The following is a 15,964-nucleotide window of genomic DNA, read 5'->3' as shown; positions in this document are numbered from 1 at the left end:
CTTCTCTTCCTTCCTACACACAGAATCATGAACTTCAGACTAACAGGAATTTGTTTGAGAAATGTAGGAACAGCTGAAAGATGTGTGCATGTGTGGAATCTAGAAAGGAGATTGGAACTCTATTTTAAAGCAGAATGGCTTCTTGAGTCTGTGATGACTGTAACTTGATCTGTACACTCATATGCCCTTGTGGAGTCCCACTGTATTCAGTAGGGCTCCACAGCACAGAGAGAGGCTCTCCCCTTCATGCTGCAGTGATTTATCGTTGCAGTCCTCCACCCTCATCTTCAATAACTTCAGCTTCCAAGTTGACATCCTGTCCGCCCCTTAGCTTCCTTCCTCTCCTCACCGTCTTGTTATATCTTCAGGTCTGGATCTCCATTTTTCCAAACAGTCGCTTGCTTGACTTCAGCTTCACCAAGGATCGCTCCTTCTCATTACTACTGCATCGCCCATCCGCTTCCTTTGCTCTGCACTGCCACCTGCTCCTTCAGTTTTTCCCAATCCATTCATGTTCAAGACTTAACATCTCTGTCCTCCCTTTCCTTTTTCAGCTCAGTTGTTGACCCCTTGACTTCTTTACCCTTCTTACCCACTGCAGGGTCCCTCCCTCTTACTTCTAATCCTTTGATGAGATTTCTCGCAGTCACCCTTTTGTCTGTTTTCTTGCCACTGAAATGGAGGTTTCTCATCTGCTTTCCTCTTACCTCTCAGGAACATTTCCTCAGTGATATCTGAGGCATAGGCGCCAACTTCCACTGTTCCTGGTGGGCGCTCAAGCCCGCCCTGGCCCTGCCCCTGTACCGCCCCCATTCCGCCCCTTTCCCAAAGTCCCTGACCCCTTCCTGCCCCCATTCCACCCCCTTCCCCCAAGTCCCCACCCCTGCCCCGCCTCTTCTTCGCCTCCTCCCCTGCGTGCGCTGCATCCCCACTCCTCCCCCCCCTTCTGAAAAGTCCTAAGTGCCGCCAAACAACTGTTTGGCAGTGGGAAGTGCTGGGAGGTAGGCGGAGGAGTGGGGATGCGGCACGCTTGGGGGTAGGGCGGGGGGGAGGGCAGCTTGGCTGCTGGTGGGTGCAGAGCACCCACTAATTTTTCCCTGTGGGTGCTCCAGTCCACGGAGTCCGTGTCTATGATCTGAGGGACTGTAAGAAGTGCCCAGGAAATCTCCTTATAGCACCCTCCCTTCCTCCTGATTAGGGGGATGGAACAGCTCCAGTGTGGGGAGAGGCTAAAAAGACTGGGCCTGTTCATCTTAGAAAAGAGATCACAAGAGGAGGATCTGATACTGGTCTATAAAATCATGAATGGTGTGGAGAAAGTGAATAGGGTAGTGTTAATTACCCCTTCACATAACACAAGAACTAGGGGTTAATTAAATTAATAGGCAGCAGATTTAAAACAAACATAAGGAAGTACTTCTTCACACAATGCACAGTCAACCTGTGGAACTCATTACCAGGGGATATTGTGAAAGCCAAAACTATAACTGGATTAAAAACAGAATAAGTTCATGGAGGATAGGTCCAACAATGGCTGTTAGCCAAGATGGTCAGGGATGTGGCCCCATGCTCCAGGAATCCCTAAACCTCCAACTACCAGAAGCTGGGACTGGATCAGGGATGGAGCATTCAAAATTGCCCTGTTCGTTCCCTCTGAAGCTTGAGGGACTGGCTACTGTCAGAGACAGGACACTGGGCTATGTGGACCAGTATGGCAGTTCTTATGTTCTCCTGTTGCAGTATTTCCAAACCCAGGTGTTCAAATCTCATGAGTCAAATGTCCAAAAATCACGAGTGGCTTAAAAATCATGAGACCAAAAGTGAAACTATTTGGATTTTTTTCATTTATCTTCTGCTGTTGGAGCCTTTAGCATTGACCTTTTCAAAGTTTTTCTCTGCCAACATTAGTGCTAGAAACTAACGTTTTAAAAAATGAAATATGAGCTTCTGACCTCACATGAATCCAGAAGCTGTGGCTTTGAGAGACACCACGTAGTGTGACTTGTGATAAACTCAGAAGAGTTAGTAATACTGCAGTTGCCCCTACTTAATTATGGCCTCCTCACTGTCTCCTACTTTCCCCAAAAAAACAAGGAATGTACACACACACACACACCATCCTTAACATGAAGTTGAGCTTGTAGGCGCTCAGCACTGCCTTTTGCTCCTCATGCCCTGACAGAGTGTAAGAGTTCCCAAAACTCAGACATTAGAAAACCAGGAAATGCAGAGTTAATATGGCACTTCCCCCACAGCACAACCTTAACTTGGCACTAGGAATATAACTGTACCATAGCCCTCCATAAACAAACCTACCACTTACACTGTGCCCAGCACAACTCCAAATCAGCAATCGTAGTCATGCAGTTCCATGGACTATCACCATGCTGTTTGCAGACCTATTGGTCTGGGATGTATTGCTGCTGATTGGCAGATGCTGAGGGAGGTAAGGTACTGTGTCTGCCCTATGAGCTCCTTAAGGAAGGGATCAAAGAGGTGAGAGCCAAGACTGGGTGGCTGTGTTAGCACAGGGCAGTACTAAAGGCCTATGACCTTAAATCCCTGTTAGTGAAGATTTTTGTATGTGAGTTACAGAAGTGTGTGTGGACCTGAAGCTCACAGCTGGTGAGGATTACGCTGTAGTGCTGTGAATGAGCATGGAGCACCTTCTGGACTGAAACAAATGCTCTAGGGGGGGAAGGAGGAGAGAAGGGAGAAAAAGTGAGCTCCTCACCTCTCCTAGTCCTGAAGAAGAGTAAAGGGGAACCTCCCCAGCCTTCCATTGCTTCTCACTTGACTCCCACTGCAATCAATCCTCAGCCATCTAGGCCTGTGTAAGGATTCAGAGAAGAACCTCCTTTTGCTCCTCTGCACCTGTTTGGCTCCTGCAGCTGCTTCTCACCTCCCAGGCTATTGGGAGGGAGACCATCTCAGGCACCCAGCAGCTGCTCTCTGGCTTTATGGAAGAGATGGGAGTTTTCTCCTGGCCTCAAGGATGGCCCTTGTGAATGCAGGAGATTTCTGTATCATCTGTGCCTAGCACTCCCTGGTACCATCAGAGTCTGGCATGTGAAGCGAAGACTGCTCTTCCCCACTCCCAGCACAAAAGTCCCCATGCAAGGCCCCTTCTCTCCTATCTCCTGCCCTTCTATAACAGCAGCAAAAGTCATCTCACTGCTCTTTGTGCTCAGGGAGATTCTCTCATCCAATATGCCCGGGCACCTGCCGTTACTTCCTGGCTCTGAGTACAAGAACAAGTGAAGATTTTCTCATCCCTGTGGTTACCCTCTTGGCCAGGGCCACTCCACAGCACTGTAGAGAGTTCCTGGGGGTGCTGCCACACTTCACTGTGCCCTCTTTCCTCTGGCAGGATCCAGGGATGAGTCTAGGGGACCCCATTTGCCCTGGCTGTTTCCCCTTCATCTCTCTCCTGGCTCTGGGGAAGAGCGGGGAGGGAGAGAACATGCCTAGCCCTACTTTTCATGGATTTCTTCTCCCTGTTTCATGCAGAGAATTTGAGAGGGGGGGATGCTCAACCATTCTCCTACCTGGATTCTGAAAAGGTATGGGGGAGAGGAGGAGGAAATTCCCAGTTCCAGTGTCTGGGAACAGCCTCCTGAATTCTTCTTTACGCCTCTCCCTGGCTCCATACTGGTATCCTGGGAGCAGGGGGACAGCTCTGTGGAGTTTGGGGAATTCCAGGCTTGTGGCTGCTTGTCTTTTCCAGTATCCTGCAATACCTGTACATTTCTCATGACAACTGTTAATATGTGCATTTTAAAACCATTTAATATAATTTTCTAAATGAGGGAGTTCTATAGCAGCATCCAGCCAATCTGAAACAGTAGCTTTGCTGTTCTGTAAAACCACCCTGCTTTTAGTAAAAAGAAAAGGAGTACTTGTGGCACCTTAGAGACTAACCAATTTATTTGAGCATGAGCTTTCGTGAGCTACAGCTCACTTCATCAGATGTTTACCGTGGAAACTGCAGCAGACTTTATATACACACAGAAATCATGAAACAATACCTCCTCCCACCCCACTGTCCTGCTGGTAATAGCTTATCTAAAGTGATCAACAGGTGGGCCATTTCCAGCACAAATCCAGGTTTTCTCACCCTCCACCCCCCCACACAAATTCACTCTCCTGCTGGTGCTAGCCCATCCAAAGTGACAACTCTTAACATAATCAAGTCGGGCTATTTCCTGCATAGATCAAGGTTTTCTCACATCCCCCCCGCCCCCATACACACACAAACTCACTCTCCTGCTGGTAATAGCTCATCTAAACTGACCATTCTCCAGCTTTTAGTGTTTGGGAAAGAGAGTGTGAACAGGGGCTCCCCGAGTAGTGCTTGAGGCCAGGAAGCAAAAATAACCATTGGGCCAGAAGAGAAATTGGCTGTAGGAAAAGCACTGTCAAATTGCACGATGTAACCAAACTGAGAAAGGCGGGATGTTTCTGTGGTCTGGCTATTCAGTCAGATAGAAATGTAACTCTTAGCTTGACAGTGTCCTTTTAAAATCTGCTGTCACCAGATAAGCTTTCTGTGGTGGCATTGGCAATGCAGTGGGTAATGGATGTGATAATGCCAAAGCTGAGTATTGCATTTTTTCATTTCTACATAGCTGCAGATTACCAAATTTTCAGGGCTTTGTTTAACGTTTTCTAGCTGAAATAAAGGCTTTAACTTCTATTTATGTACCAATACATTTTGTCATGTTATATGTACTTAATATATGAACTAGCACTATTCTATACCCTTTTTTCCCAGCCGCTGATCTCATTTTAGGTCTTGGAGCCCCTTTTATAGATTCTTCTTTTCCTGCTTTATTTTTGAGCAGGAGGATTGATGCAGAGAGATCAGTGGCAACAGCTGACACACTTCACACACTAATACCAGTCATAGCACATATGTTCTTAGATTACTTAGGTATTGTAGCACACTGATCAATTGGAGACTGGAGAGAGAAGCAAAGATTGAAAGTTTTATAATCCTTTTAAATTTCACTGAAAAAATCGAGTGTAAGGAACTTTAAATGGCCACATCTGTATTTAACAACTGGTAGAGATTTAGGCTATGTCTACACTGGCACTTTTGTCGTGTTAACTTTTGTCACTTAAGGGTGAGGAAATCCTCTGCGCCCCCTCCCCCCCCAAACGACAAAAGTTTTGACGATGAAAGCACCGGTGTGGACAGAACATCAGCAGCAGGCCCTCTGCTCCCGGTAATGAAGCTACTGCCCCTTGTCTGAAGTGGTTTTATTTTGTCACCTGGAGAGCTCTCTCCCAGTGATAAAGAGCGGCTACACAGCGCACCTTACAATGATGCACCTGCAGTGGCATAGCCACGCCGTTGTAAGGTGCGCAGGGTAGGCATAGCCTTAATCTACTGTTTTCCCTTTCCTGTAAATTCTCACCTCTCAATTTGTTCTTTTGGTGTTTGGTCTTTACACAAATACGAGTTGCTTTGGATAGTTTGTGTAAAATCTGTTGTTTTTTTTAAGTGAGATAAGCAAGTAAAAAAAGTATACTTCTGTTTCATTTTGTATACAAGTAACTTGAATGGCTGAATTTTAAAATCACCCAGAACTTCATCTTTATGTGCAGGAGTTGTTTGGCAAGCATGATCAAACGGATTTTAAAATAACATAGTAGTAAACAACTGTAAACTTGCTTTCATTGTAAGCACAGTAAAACAATTTTATTAGGCTTTTAGTTTCGTAATTATCTGCAACACTTTAATGTTGCACAGATCTGAGTTATGCAATAGCTGTATAATGCTGCTGTTGCAGATTTTTGTGTAACTATCATTTGGTGCAGTTTAAGACTTGTGGAGTTGTGCATCTCTATAGTGCCATAGCCTAAGGCACTTTGCTTTATTTTTCTTTTATGTTAAAAAAAAAAAAAGAGAAACAAAATGCAAAAAACTACAGTAGTGCTAAATTAGTTGCAACTTGGAATACAAATAAGGAAAATGTAAGAGTAAAGGTTCTAATAGCAAGGTTAACTTAGCCACATCACACATACAGTATTTTTTTATTACTTTTTAGATAGTAGCTGCCAGCAATCTCAATATAATTGGGACTTCCCTGCCATTTGCACGCCCCTCAGACATGGTTTTCAATTATGAACAAAGTCCTGGGGACTATGGGCCACGTCCATGACCACTAAAGTCTTGGAAAGACTCCATTTGATTTCAGTGGACTTGAATCAAGCCCTATTTCAGTAGCAGCTGGGGTTTTTACTGCAGTACTGAGATAGCTGTGAGTCTGTGATGCATGCAGGAGACTACTGTGCCCTTTGCTATCTCATATGCCCAGTGGTGTTGGTAGAAAATATAGCTTTTTTTCTCCCTGGAACAAAGAGTTTACAGTATACCCACCTCTGTCAGATGAGTTTGAAATTCCCACATACCTGATACAGGCAGAAAAGTTGGGTGCAGGCTATATGATGAGTTTTGTAGTATGAATAGATATACTATTTTAGTTCCTAAAAAGAAAAGGCACCTTAGAGACTAACCAATTTATTTGAGCATAAGCTTCCTAAATGCAACATGGGAACATTTATATCTCTCTTCTTCAGGCCACCACTTGAGTTGGACCCATGCCTTTCTAGGTCTGTGAGCTACCTTTGATTGTGTTGACCGCAAGGTATTGTTATGGTCACTGGCAGGGATGAGTGACTTCTTTTCTTTTCTGGCCAAGAGAGCACAGAAGGTGGTGCCTGTCTGCCTCAAGGGTCCTCTTGTGTTGGTTGCTGCAGGCTTCTATCTCATTATGCTTCTTGCTCAACATATTTGTGAGGTTTCTGTGGGATACATTGAGGCAACATGAGGTCTTATATCTCCAATGTGCAGATGACTGTCAGTTTTGTTTCCATTTCATTTGAGTCCAGCCAGTGCAGTAAATTGATTTGCCTAGAGTTTGGTGCTGCTGCTGCTTGAGTTTTGATGGGTGCAAGATGGCTGAAACACAGCCCCAGCAAGACTAAGGGGACTAGCCAGAGCAATTGGCATAGGAAATATCCCTTTCAAATGGAAGAGTTTGCCTTTTGTTGCTCAGCTTTTCTCCCTGAGGTCTTGTTGGATCCACCGTTGCTTCAGGATACTGAGTTAGTATCAGTGGCCAAAAAAATCTATTTATTATTTGTTTCAGAGTAGCAGCCATGTTAGTCTGTATTTGCAAAAAGAAAAGGAGGACTTGTGGCACCTTAGAGACTAACAAATTTATCTGAGCATAAGCTTTCGTGAGCTACAGCTCACTTCATCGGATGCATTTGAGCTGTAGCTCACGAAAGCTTATTGTCAAATAAATTTGTTAGTCTCTAAGGTGCCACAAGTACGCCTTTTCTTTTTATTATTTGTGTTTGGCCAGAGGGAGGTCAGGTCCTCTTCTTTTATATGTGGAGCTTACCGTGGTGATCCATGCCTTTCTCACCTCCAGATGGATAAATATAATACAGTATGTATTGCATGAGCCTGCACTTTAAGCGACCCAGAAACTTTAACAAACTGGCCATTGCATTTTGCACTGGGTAAAGGGTGTTTCATTCAAGGACCCTTTTTACACTTGTGTTCCCTGATTTGCACTGTCTTCCAGTTTGATTTATCCTTAGCCTTAGATGGGTTGCATCTTGGATATCTCAGAGATCACCTCATTCCTTGCATGTAATTGCAACAGTTGAAATCAGAAGTGCTTAAGTCACAACCCATTAGTTTAATTAAGAAGATGCTGGAGGCAAGGCACTTTCTCTGTGGTCCTTGTTGACTTTCAAAGCCCATTTGTTCTGCCAAGCTCTTTTTGGTGGGGAAGGTTACGTCTATGTAATATTTGTTTATGCATGGGAAATTTGTTTAAGAATTCAATAAACAAACATTGCAAAAGTATTACATGACAGCAGAATAAAGCTGAACTGATATATCTAAGAATACCATTGGCTGGTTTAAGATATGGTCTCATTCTGTGTTTGCATATTCCCAGCAGAAAGAACTCACATCAAAGAAAAGGGATGAGTTTGAAGATATCTTGGAGGAGAGGCGGCAGTCCAGTGACCTGCGATATGCAATGAAATGTTACACTCCTGTCATTTACAAAGGACTTTCAGCTTGCAAACCAAGTGCCATTAAAAATAGTGTTGTGCAGTCTGAGCAAGTTCAGTATGTTATCAAACAGGTGAGACCAAACATCAAGTCTCTAATTCGTAGTAGGTGAAATTCAGATAGACATTGTGTGGGAGGAGGGGAGAATCCTTTTTCTAATCTCTGTCAGACAGGTTATTTATTTGTTGTTGGAAAGACCAGTAAATCAAGAACTTGAACACCACCCTTTGCTAGCAGGCAGAATAAATACACTGTTTTACCCACAGGGTTATGGTAGATGATCTCCAAGCAGTGTTTTGATTTTACAAGCATGCCAGTATGTTGCACAGTTTATCCACCCTGCTTGACTTTTTTTATGGGTCTTGAAAGAAAGCAACATTATAAAATACATAAGCATACATTTTAATGAAATTTCCTAGCTTTCTTTAAAGGAGAATGGTAAAAACAAATAGGAAACAATTAGTAAAAACAACTGTAACAACTCCTTCCCCTCATGCATCATCATCAGGTTTTGAAGCCTGAACTTTCAGCATTTCAGCACAGCCTGCTACTGCTTGAGCTACAGGACTCACTGCATTAGCTGGCAGCAAGAGAAGGCCGTTATCCCAGACTCAGGTGGGCTGCTGGATCCAGGAGGTTGTCAGTGGGAACCTGGCTTGGCTGCCTTCCTTCCGCCCCTCCCGAGAAGTTAAAGGAATTCCTGCCCTGTCTGGTGCTCCCAGATGGGGTAGGACACGGATGATGTATTAGGTCCACGGAGGGGATGGCGATGGGGACAAATGGCAATGTAGGGGAAATGACAGTTTTTAACACTTTATAACTGCTAACCAAACAAAGGGTAGGAATAAATGGTCACTTTTCACAGTGGAGAGAGATAAATAGTAGGGTCTCCCAAGGATCTATATTGGGATCTGTGCTGTTTAACAGCTTTATAAAATCTGGAAAAGGGGGTGAACAGTGAGATGGCAAAATTTGTAGATGATACAAAATTACACCAGGTAGATAAATTCAAAGTTGATTGTGAAGAGTTATAAAGAGATCTCACTAAACTGGGCAAAAAAAATGGCAGATGAAATTCAATGCTGATAAGTGCAAAGTAATGTACATTGGAAAAATAATCCCAACTATATGTACAAAATGATGGAGTCTAAATTAGGTGTTCTCACTCAAGAAAGAGATTCTTGGAGTCATCTTGGATAGTTCCCTGAAAACATCCACTCAATAGGCAGCAACAGCAGTCAAAATGCTAATGGAATGTTAGGAACCATTAGGAAAGGGATAGATAATAAAACAGGAAAATATCTAATGCCACTCTATAAATCCATGATATGCCCACATCTTGAATACTGCATGCGGTTCTGGTTACCTCATCTCTATACTTTTTCCATTTCTAATATATTATTTTCTGAGAAGGGCAACAAAAATGGTTAGGGGTATGGAATAGCTTCCATATGAAGAAAGACTAAAAAGATTGGGGTTGATCATTTTAGAGAAGAGATGACTAAAGTGGGTTATGAAACAGGTTTATAAAATCATGAATGGCATGGAGAAAGTTAACAGGATAGTGTTATTTACCCCTTCATGTAACACAAGAACTAGTGGTCACCTGATGAAATTAATAGGCAGCAGTTTAAAACAAACAAAAAGAAGTACTTCTTCACACAATGTACAGTCAACTTGTGGAACTTGTTACCAAGGGATGTTGTGAAGGCCAAAAGTATAACTGGGTTCAAAAGAGAATTAAATAAATTCATGGGGATAGGTCCATCAATGGCTATTAGCCAAGATGGTCAGTGACACAACCTCATGCACCACGTGTACGTAAACCTCCAACTGCCAGAAGCTGGGATTGGATGACGGGATGGATCACTCACTTTGTTCAGTTCGTTCACTTTGAAGCATCTGGCACTGGCCACTGTTAGAGACAGGATACTGGGCTAGCTGGACCGTTGGTCTGGCCCAGTATGGCTGTTTTTATGTTAACCCTGCATGGAATTTCATGAGACAAAGAAAATGCTCTTCTCTAGCCCAATGGCTTTCTCCCAGCTGCATTTTAAAAGCTGCTGCAAACCATGGAGCTGTTAGTTTCTTTTTAAAAGGTTCTTGTGACTGTTTTTATAGTGGAAAGCGTTTTAGCAACTGAAACATAAGGGTTACTTACCACTCCTCCTCTAATTTCAGTACCATCCCTTCAGCAGGGCAAGCTGCCAGCAATGCTGAAACAAGTGGTGGTTAAGCCCTTACTCAGAAATCCCCCACGCACTTGGTATGTCTGCACTGCAGCTGAGAGCGAGCCTTCCAGCCCCGGGAGACAGACTCACGCTAGCTCTGCTTGAACTAGTGAATGAAAAATATCAATATGGAGGTGGTGGCTTGGGCTAGCCATCCAAGCTCAGACCTGGGGATCGGCAGGCTTGGACTTGTGTGGCTATCCCGAGCTGCTACGCCTGCTGCAACGTCCACGTTGCTATTTTAGCATGCTAGCTTGAGTAGAGGTGGCATGAGTCTGTCTATCCGGGCTAGGAGGCATACTCCCAGCTGCAATGTAGACTCATCCTTGGAGGTTAATGATCTTGCCAGTTACAGTCCAGTCTCAAACATTTCTTCTTCAGACTATTGCAAGATGCTCTACTTGGGGCTGTCTTGGGAATATATCTGCCAGCTACAGCTGGTGTAGAGCACAACAGTCTGCTGTCTGAGTGGGGAAAACGTACTCACTTGAGTGAATCACCCACCATCTTTGGAATTTTCTTCCTTGGCAATTTGCTGGAACTGGTCTAGAAAATTTCAGGGTATGAGCTGAGTTGCATTTGTTTGATTTTTTTTTTTTTTTTTTTTTGTGGTTTATATGGGTTTCTTGTTTCCTAGTTTTATGGCATAAGTAATTAGCTGCTGTAGGAGATATGCACTCTATAAATTAATAATTATTTATTCATGAATGATAGGTGTGCTGGTAAGCATTTTACGAATGAAGGAGAACAAAGTGCCTGCCCTGAATAAATAATAAAAATCTACTTCCTGTTAAATATTGATTTTTGTTTGGTGGGGTTAGAGAAGGTAGTCGCTGGTTTCTTCTGTGTTGCTAAAATAATCGGGCTGTGCTAGACTTGAAACTATTCAGGATGAAATAAATTATGTAGAGAAGGAAGTTTGAATGCATCGATTTGATAATGAAATGGCCACTTTATTGGGATGGAGGAGGGTGGGAGAAGAGAAATTTCTTGACCGTTATAGAAGTGAAAACATTACTAATAAGGTAAATAGTGTACACCTCTCTAAAGAGACATGGTTAATTCACTGATGTTCACTGCATCCTCCATGCCTTTATAACATGCATGTTCCTTATTTAGTTGTTTAATCATAAAGAGTATCTTTTAGGTTAAATGTTTTTTGAGTCAATATACTGAATAAGGAGATTCCCACTCTTTAATTCCATAGTAACAATCTCCCAAATGAAAGATTTGCAAGAATTAAAACTGAACATCAATATGCAACATTTGTAGTGATGGTACTTTGTATGCATTTCAACTAGCCATTGCCAAAAGGATACATTACAAAGAAGTGCATGAGTAATGGAGTGGATATCCCCGGGTAACTAAAATCTTACCCCAAAAGCATTTTAAAACTTTTCTACAAATGTGTCTTAAGAATACTGGCTTTTTAAAATTAACTTTTTATTAATCAGTGAAAGAAGACCAAAGCATGCATTTGTCAGAAAGGCAATTTAATAAATCCTCTTCTAAAATGTAAGCTTCCTAAAAGAAATACAAATCTAGTATAACGTATATATGCCAGTGCATCCTAATGGCTTATTATAAATATAAATACAGCCTTTGTATGAAACTTATGTTTCAGAAGGTAATCACTTAAGTTACTGTGTTTCAGAGGAGTTCACGCTTTACTTTTTTTTGTTGTTGAAATAAAACGGAATCGGTAACATTAGGTTTATGCCTGTCCTATAAAGCAGAACCCACATTTCCCCAAAATAATGTTTGAAACATTTAGAATGTATTACATTTCATTGGCTTTAATACCTTTCTCTTAGTTTGACAGAATAATAGGTATAGTTTGTGGAACAGCCTTTTAAAAAAAAATTATGGGAAATGACTTTTGATCTTATTGTTGCTTTTTATTTAGCTATCAAAAGAGATGGGTGAGTCCACTGATATTATTCAAGAAGAAGCCATTGAAATCCTGGATGAGATGGGTCACAATTTACACATAGGAGCTATTCGATTTTTTGCTTTTAGTTTGAGCAAAATATTTAAACGCCTTTTCCAGAGGGTTTGTGTGAATGAAGAAGGAATTCAGAAAGTAAGTATTGGTATAAAGGCTGACATAACTGGTGGTTATACTACTCACTCAGGCATAGACGCTCAATCTTCACCCAAATTCATAGATTCAAAAGTTTTAAAGAATAAAAGTGGCAAGGCCTGTGTTAACTAGGATTATCCTTTTCAACAATTAAAAAGGGAGAAACCTAGATGTGAATAAAGAATTCAAAGGAGAATCTAAACTCCTAATTTCAGTACACAAGTATCAGCAGATTTAAATAATTCATGCATTTTATCCCATTGTGCAGAGCTATTAGATAGGCTTGTGGCTGGGACAAATTTTGAAACCGAGAAAACAGTAACTCCTAAAGATGACCTACAAAGAATTTTTTTTATTTGTGCTTGTACCCTTGATTCTGTATGAAGAGAGGCCTAACAAGGTTTTTTCTTGGTGTTTCCCTTGGAAATATCAAGAATGTCAAGTCTGATCTTTGCTTCCCCTCCCCCATCCCCCCCACCAAGGACTTGTTGGCAGGCTCAGAAGCTGCGTGTGAGCTTTTGCATGCATTTATTGAAATGGTGGGAGTAATCTTTATTGAAGATTTCCTTTCTCCAGAATATTAATTAGTCTTTGAAGTTAAATAGTTAACAAAACAAAGACACAGTCTGTCTAAATATTTTCCTCCTCTCATTCATTCAGTTTTCACTCTCTTATGATGTTACCATTTTATTAGTTCTTTGGTCAGTATAGAGTCTTACTGAACAGGGCCTGAATTCCTAATTAAATTAAAATAAAATTGCATAAGAGTAACTTCTCTATGGTGTTTGGGGAAACTTTATGAAAGAAGTTTTGTTTCTAAAAGGCATAAGCCCATTTTTTTTTCTTTAATTTATGTTTAGTAGTAGGCGCTGATAAAGAAAGGTTCTAGAAGTAAAGTTTGGACCCGTGATGAAATGGGATATGGTCATAAGCACTGAAGAATGGGATTGGTGACTAATAGAAACATGGGAACCTGGTTGGAGTTACACCATGGTGATGGGTATATGGTATGCCTGAGAGAATAAGAAGCTAGCTTATCAATATGTATTTCAAAGAATTTCACTATAATCTATATCCGTTATATCTAACTCAGTAAATATCCAAAATATATTAAAGCACTTCAGAGGGGTGTTGGAAGGAATAGAAAGTAAAGATCATGTTTCTCCATATGTTGTATGAATGCCCCGAAAATAAAATACTGAAATGTAGTGACTCATTAAGACAATCAGAACACATGTTAAATGTCAGCAGTCTTCCATGACCCATCTCCCACTATCGAGTGGTCCTGCTAGATATATGATTAAAGGGGAGTTCTCCTTTGAGAAACTCTAGATAGATATGGGATCCAGTGCTAGTGTTACTGTAGCTCCAAGTTGTATGTCAGCAAAAACTGAAAGAATTACAGACTACTGATAAACACAAGGACCACCCTCTAATGAAATTCACTATAATGTCATCTTGAAACAAAATCCATTCTATTCTGAGATCTTGTTGGAATTTGCAGTGATAGCTTCCATGAAAGGGGTTCCCATAAATATTGTTTGTGTTTGTTCTTAGTTACAACAAGCCATTCAGGAGCATCCAGTTGTCCTGCTGCCCAGTCACCGAAGCTATATAGATTTTCTGATGCTATCTTATTTGTTATACACATATGACTTGGCTCTGCCCGTCATTGCTGCAGGAATGGGCAAGTATTTCTTTTAACAATCCATTTTCAAGATGCAGAGATATTATTATAGCAGGTGCCTGGTACTAGCTACCAGCATTAAAGTTGAAATAACTTCTGTAATAACCCCCCATTTTCATATGGTTAAAACATTCTGACAAACTTCATTGGTGAATTTTTTTTATAGCATGTTTGAGCAAAATCCCACTAACTGCACTTCTCAGTAATGGTGGGGGAAAATACTTATGTCACTTTAAAAAGTTGCCATGTTTTTTCCTATACATGCAGATAATTGAAGCTGGATTCTGAAACTTGTTATGTGATTATTACTTATTGAAGAGTATCTACTTGAGCAAGTTGGGCGGGAGGGGAAATTGGTTTGGAGGAGGATGATTTGGTATGATTGAATACTGGCAGCTGCATATGTGCAGTAGAACATTTTCATATGTCTGTTGTGCTGTGCGTGGCTTTTTTTAAGTGCCCCTGTAAACATCTGATCTTGTGAAAAAGGTTCTGACCGCTCCTGAGAAAAGTGAGGTTTTGGAAAAAATTTCATCTCCCGTGATGAAAATCCAAAATCTTGAAAATTTTTGTGCAAATGAAATGCCAAGCTGCCTGGGAGCCCTGGCTCCACAGCAGCGAGCCAGGGAGCTTAGACCATGGGACTCCCGAGTAGCTATAGGTGCATTGCTGGGAGTCTGGGAAGCCCCGGGAAGCAGGCAAGCTGTGGAGGAGGACACAGGAGCCTGGAAGTCGTGGGAGCCATGGCTCTGCAACAAGCAAACTGGAGAACTGGGAGCTTGGGTTCCCTGGTAGCCAACCAAGCAGGCTGTTTGGGAGGTGGGAGGGAGCAGGTGAGCTGGCAGGGAACCATGTAAGATTTAATTGAAAACCTGTTCTGATTTCTGTTAAGACTTGTCAAAATCAACACATTCTCACAGAACGTTTTGCTTTTGATGAATTAGCATTTTCCAGCAGAAAAAATATTGCATGAGAAAACCCAGCTTTAGCTGAGACCTTATTATGCGCTTTTCAGTATGTCAGTAGGTAGCGCTCAGTCTTAGGGACTTAACTTTGTGCTCTTCACATGCAAGGTGCTGCAGATGTGGCAATTACTTTATATATTAGGTATACACCTATCGTTGTATGATAGTAGTGGTACTATCCTACAAAGTTTTCAGAAGTACTCTGTATTAGCTTAACTTTCCTCCCATTGAAGTTAATGGGAGCAGAGTTAGACCAAAATGAATGCACCCTAAGTCATTTATGGCACTGCAATATACGTTAGTTCCTCAGCTATGTTCAGAACTTACTGTGCCTTACAACACACTATGGATTTAAGGTATGTTAGGCACTAATGGTGATTACAGATTTTATTCTTTATTCTTTTTCAATATAAGACATTAAATCCCAAATATATTTTTAATATGTTAAGATTAGTCACCAGAAATTAAGGTTGAAACTTTGAGCTCACTGTATTGCACGTGTATATGTTCTATTCTTCTCTTTCTAGTGAGATGTGTACCTTAATATGTGTGTTATCGTTTACTCTGTACTGCACTATAAAGTTATACAAGATATTCATGGCAACCAAGTTCATGTTGCTGTTGGAACTGTAACTTTTGTGTTTACTGACTTTGACATTCACTGTGCAACCTTAAAAGGTTCCCAAATATAGTGCATCAGAAGAAGATCCAAGAATCTAACAGGTCAAACTGTTTTCAAACTCTCCTGCATTATGTGACTCCCCAAACAATTCGTTGTTATAACGCAAGTGATCTAAATAACTTGCCAAAACCCAGAAAGGAGTAATCCTGATTCCTCAAGACTAGGAAACGCATAACAGCTGTACTTTCAAGTTCCTATTTTCCATGCCTCATAAA

At 41.5% G+C, this 15,964-nt stretch overlaps 1 protein-coding gene across 2 annotated transcripts in view; it reads left to right on the top strand.

Moving 5' to 3' along the window:
• GNPAT (glyceronephosphate O-acyltransferase) overlaps positions 1–15,964 on the top strand; it is a 40,351-nt gene that overhangs the window by 2,456 nt on the left and 21,931 nt on the right. Inside the window, exons 2-4 of one of the 2 annotated variants that reach the window (XM_073338018.1) lie at positions 7,986–8,174; positions 12,239–12,415; positions 13,973–14,102. In XM_073338018.1, the coding sequence (XP_073194119.1) occupies positions 7,986–8,174; positions 12,239–12,415; positions 13,973–14,102 (496 nt within the window). Of the gene's footprint in view, positions 1–7,982; positions 8,175–12,238; positions 12,416–13,972; positions 14,103–15,964 lie in introns of both variants that reach the window. The other variant, XM_073338016.1, reaches the window with a different exon arrangement.

The sequence above is a fragment of the Lepidochelys kempii genome, chromosome 3 (genome assembly GCF_965140265.1).
Source record: "Lepidochelys kempii isolate rLepKem1 chromosome 3, rLepKem1.hap2, whole genome shotgun sequence".
Classification (NCBI taxonomy): Eukaryota; Metazoa; Chordata; order Testudines; family Cheloniidae; genus Lepidochelys; species Lepidochelys kempii.
The sequence above is the reverse complement of the archived record's forward strand: the minus strand, read 5'-3'. Positions and strand labels throughout refer to the sequence as shown.